We start from the raw sequence: 4,582 nt of genomic DNA, 5'->3' as shown, positions 1-4,582 counted from the left end.
GCGGCGATCGGAGCTTCTGGGTGAGGGGTGGGAGGCGGGAGGCGGAGCCAAGAGGGGAGAAACAACGGAAAATCTAGACCCTGAAACCCACCGGGCAGACGTGGGCGCTCCGGCTCTGCAGGCTAGGGCGGGGGGATGCTAGGCCTGGGGGCTGGCCATTGGAGGGAGACACTAGATTGCCTGGCAGCGACTTCTCCCCCAAGACCCAGCCAGCTTTCGTAGTAGCCTAGCTGTGGGGCAGAAGGGGTGTGGCGGTGTGTCCCCGAGAAATGGCGGCCAGGGGCGGGGCAAAGTGGAAGGAGGGGCGGAGCCTGGGGAGCTGGCGCAGGAGGCGGGAAGGGGGGTTGGGCAGGATGGGAGGGGGAGGAGGAATTGAGAGGTAGAATCCTTTGACAGGCTCACACCCAAAGACAATCCAGTGTGTGGCCAGCTGTAAGCAAGCGAGCGGAGGGAAGAAGCTGCGGCCCTGAAACCTCGGAGGTCAGTGTTGAGGGTGGCGACTGTGCGGGGTCCCCTGGTGTGGCTGCCAGTCCTGCCTCTCCCTTTTCTCCGGGTCAGACACCCTTGCCCTGGCCTGGCCTTTGTGGTGCAGAGAAAGAGGCGTGGCCTCTGCTTTCGCGGGTTAAGAATTTGAGGAGAAAAGGCTAGGGAGGAAACGAGGAGCCCCAGGGAGGGAACTTTTTTGACCGACAAGAATGCAAACGAGGAAGGAAACAGAGTCCATCGGCAAAGGTTCGAACACACCCTGTGTGATGTGTCCCCAGGTCTGCCTCCTTGCGGGCTGTGGAAAAGAGCCAGCCGCTCCAGCTGATCCCTGGAAGTCGGTAAGTGTGTCCAGATGCCCGAGCGGGGGCTTCGCTGCTCCGTCGGCGCTGTCTTGCTTCCCACCAGCTTTCCGTGCTGCCCCTCACCCCTCATTTAAGGACAGTGAGGTCGAGTAGAGATGCTGGCACTGGGAGGGCAAGCTGGGATGCAAGAGAATACGACCTAGCCTCTGAACAGCAAACACCGGCCTTGGCACTGTGTCTGGAGGCTGGCACACCCACACAAAGTAGGCTGCTTTAGACACAAAGGGCGTCGAAGCCCCAAGCCTCACTTCTACCTTTTACCCCTCAGCAGAACTGCCCAGCCTGCCCAGCCTGAGCTGAAGATCCTAGTCTTGACGTGTGTGCACCCCCTTGGGCAAGCCAGTTCCACGCCCTGGAGCAACCAGTCACCCCAGCTGCACCATGAGCCGCGTTCGGGATGCTGGCTGCGTGGCTGCGGGGATAGTGATTGGGGCTGGCGCCTGGTACTGTGTCTACAAATACACCGGGGGAAGAGACCAGAAGAAGAAGAGACTGGCTAAGCCCAAGAACCGGGCTGCGGCCGGGGCTGGTGCTAGGGCAAGAGCTGGGTTAAGGGCCGGGTTCACTATTGACCTCGGTCCAGGATTCAGTCCCCCAACCCCGGTCCGCGCTGAGGCCGAGGACAAGGCCCAGATGGAAGCCTCTGCTCAAGGCACGGGTGGGGCTGAGGCAGTGGTCCCAGTGGACCCCAGCGCTGAGGCTCAGAATGGGGCATCCAGTCAGGCTCAGGAGGCAGAAAAGTCTGGGCCTGGGCCTAAGGCCGAACCAGTAGTCAGGGCTGCAGCGGTCTCTTCGGTGCCACCACTTTCCACGGTGTCAGAGGCTCCCACAACTGCAAAGGCCCCCGCTGTGGCAGATGCTGCCAGTGTGGCAGAGGCTCCTCGGGCCGCAGCGCCTTCTGGGGCAGCGGCGCCTAGGGCTGCAGGGGTCGCAGCGCCTTCCCGGGCAGCAGCCCCTCCAGGAGCCCTATTGCCTCCAGGAGCAGCGGCGCCCCCCAGAACAGCCGCATCTCCCGGGGCTGTAGCGCCTCCTAGGGCAGCGGGACTTCCAGGAACCGCGGTCCCTCCCAGGGCCACGGCACCACCTGGGACCGCGGCCTCTCCAGGGGCCGCAGCGCTTTCCCGGACCGCGGCCCCTCCCAGGGCGGCAGCACCTCTAATGGCAACAGTGCCTCCTTCTGCGGTAGCTGCGGCCGAGGCTCCTAGGGCCGCAGCACCTGCAGAGGCGGCCCAGACTCCTGCACCCGCCGTACCTGTTGGGGCAGCAGAGGCTCCTGGGACTTCAGGATCCCCCAGACCAGCAGTAGCTGCCAAGAAAACAACCCCTGGGGCCCACACGGGGGCGATACCCAAGGCCGGGTCAGCCGCAGGAGCTGTGCCCAAAGGTGGGGCCAAGGGTGGATCCCGGTCGCGGGCTGGAGGAAAGGGCAAGGGTAGGAAAAGCAAGGTTGAGGTCGACGAGCTGGGAATGGGCTTCCGCCCGGGCGATGGCGCCGCCGCGGCAGCTGCGGCCTCTGCCAATGGGGGAGAGGCCTTCCTAGCTGAGATCCCTGATTCTGAGGAAGGCGAGTCTGGGTGGACTGACACAGAGTCAGATTCGGACTCTGAGCCTGAAACCCAGCGCAGAGGGAAGGGGAGAAGGGCCAGCTCCATGCAGAAGCGCCCCTTTCCCTATGAAATCGATGAGATTCTGGGGGTCCGAGATCTCAGGAAAGTCCTTGCCTTGCTGCAGAAATCTGATGACCCCTTCATCCAACAGGTGGCTTTGCTCACCCTGAGCAACAATGCCAACTACTCCTGTAACCAAGAGACAATTCGCAAATTGGGAGGCCTCCCGATCATTGCAAACATGATCAACAAAACAGATCCCCACATTAAGGAAAAGGCCTTAATGGCCATGAACAACCTGAGTGAGAATTATGAGAACCAGGGTCGTCTTCAGGTGTACATGAATAAAGTGATGGATGACATTATGGCATCCAACCTGAACTCAGCAGTACAGGTAGTGGGACTAAAGTTTTTAACAAACATGACCATTACCAATGACTACCAGCACCTGCTCGTCAATTCTATTGCGAACTTTTTCCGTTTGTTGTCTCAGGGGGGTGGGAAAATCAAGGTGGAGATTTTGAAAATACTTTCGAATTTTGCTGAAAATCCAGATATGCTGAAAAAACTTCTCAGCACTCAAGTGCCGTCATCCTTTAGTTCCCTGTACAATTCCTATGTGGAGTCCGAGATTCTTCTCAATGCCCTCACTCTCTTTGAGATTATCTATGACAACCTCAGAGCAGAGGTGTTCAACTACCGAGAGTTCAACAAAGGTTCCCTCTTCTACTTATGCACTACATCTGGGGTGTGCGTTAAGAAAATTCGAGCCTTAGCTAATCACCATGACCTCTTGGTGAAAGTGAAAGTGATCAAATTAGTGAACAAATTCTGATTTCTGTGTGCTTCCCACTGACCTCCCGTTTTTTGGTTCCGCAGTCTGGAAGCATGGGAAATTGAATGTTCTGGCTTTTCCACTTGCTCAGCTGCCAGTTTTGAATAATATATCGTCCTGAGTGATGTTGTCTGTGACAGTCTCCAGCTTTAAGCTGAACCATTTTATGAATATCAAATAGTCCTCTCGTACTGAAAACACATTTGTGATTTTAATCGTGCTGCTTGGGTGGAATATTTTTACTGGTTCCTCTGTGTGAATTGACAGTGAAACTGTCCATCATGACTAGCCTACTCTGCTATCATTTGTTTTGACTTGAATTTATCCACCAAAGACTTCCTTTGTGTGTCGTCAATAAAGTTGGACGTTTCCAGTGACAAAAATTGTTCTCGTGCTTTAATTTAGAATCAGATGAAGAGATAAGGAACAGCAGTAAGCGGGCATACGCTTATTGTCAAATCTATACCATCTGCTTAAATGAAGCAGAGCTTTCTGGGAGAACTCTGACGAGCGAGGGTATGCTTGGCTGGACCTGAAGGGCAGTCTAGGAGGGGACATGGTTTGAAAGAAAGCGATGGAACTTGAGAATGTTACACTAAAGCAAGACTCGCTGGTCTCAAGAAGGCAGTAATGGTATGTTTCCTCTCTCCTATGAAAGCTAGATAGAAACAAGGGCAAAACCTTAGAGCAAACCCCCCATTCGAGGGGTGGAGGGGCTTACGGGAAGGAGGGAGGGAAGAGACAAAGTAGGGAACCATCGAAATGATGCCCTGTACCTATATTAAATTAGCAATGCCAATCTCAAAGACATGTATGGGAAAAGGGCGGGCTGGGGTGGGACCTGGGGGTTGCGTGCATGTATGTTCCTACCACTCCATAAGTCAATATGATGGATAATTGAAATCTAGCAATAGAAGTGGTTTTTAAAAAAGAAAGACATAGAGGTGGGAAGTCCATTCCTGAAATGGAAAGGAAGCCAGTTTGCTGGCAAGAGGAGAGATGAGAGCTGAAGGTGATGATTTAAGGAGAGAGAATTTTAAGGAAGGTCTTAAAACCTAAGCTGAGGTACGGAACTGGTATCCTGTCATATTCTGGGAGGCACTGAACATTTTTTTTCTTTTGTGGTACAGGGGATTAAAGCCAACAGCATTTCACCTCTGAGCCACACCTCCGGGGCCTCTTTTATTTTCCAACAGGGTCTCACTAAGTTGTTGAGGCTGGCCTCCAAACTGCAATCTTTCTGTCTCACCCTTCCAAGTACTGGGATTACAATTGTGTTCCACCATGCTCAG

The 4,582-nt window shown here is 54.8% G+C and overlaps 1 protein-coding gene across 2 annotated transcripts; it reads left to right on the top strand.

Annotated features, from left to right (window-relative positions):
• Positions 1-1,229: 1,229 nt before the first annotated feature.
• Positions 1,230-3,290, top strand: ARMCX2 (armadillo repeat containing X-linked 2; the record flags this gene model as incomplete). 2 transcript variants are annotated; one of them, XM_080719088.1, is made up of 2 exons in its annotated part: positions 1,230-1,907; positions 2,082-3,290. In XM_080719088.1, 2 exons carry the CDS (start codon positions 1,230-1,232, stop codon positions 3,288-3,290), a joined length of 1,887 nt encoding a protein of 628 aa, XP_080575214.1. The 2 variants fall into 2 exon arrangements, with proteins under 2 accessions (XP_080575214.1, XP_080575213.1); XM_080719087.1 differs by having other exon boundaries at positions 1,230-3,290.
• Positions 3,291-4,582: the final 1,292 nt, after the last annotated feature.

The sequence above is a fragment of the Muscardinus avellanarius genome (assembly GCF_963383645.1).
Source record: "Muscardinus avellanarius genome assembly, chromosome: X".
Taxonomy (NCBI): domain Eukaryota; kingdom Metazoa; phylum Chordata; class Mammalia; order Rodentia; family Gliridae; genus Muscardinus; species Muscardinus avellanarius.
The sequence above is the reverse complement of the archived record's forward strand: the minus strand, read 5'-3'. Positions and strand labels throughout refer to the sequence as shown.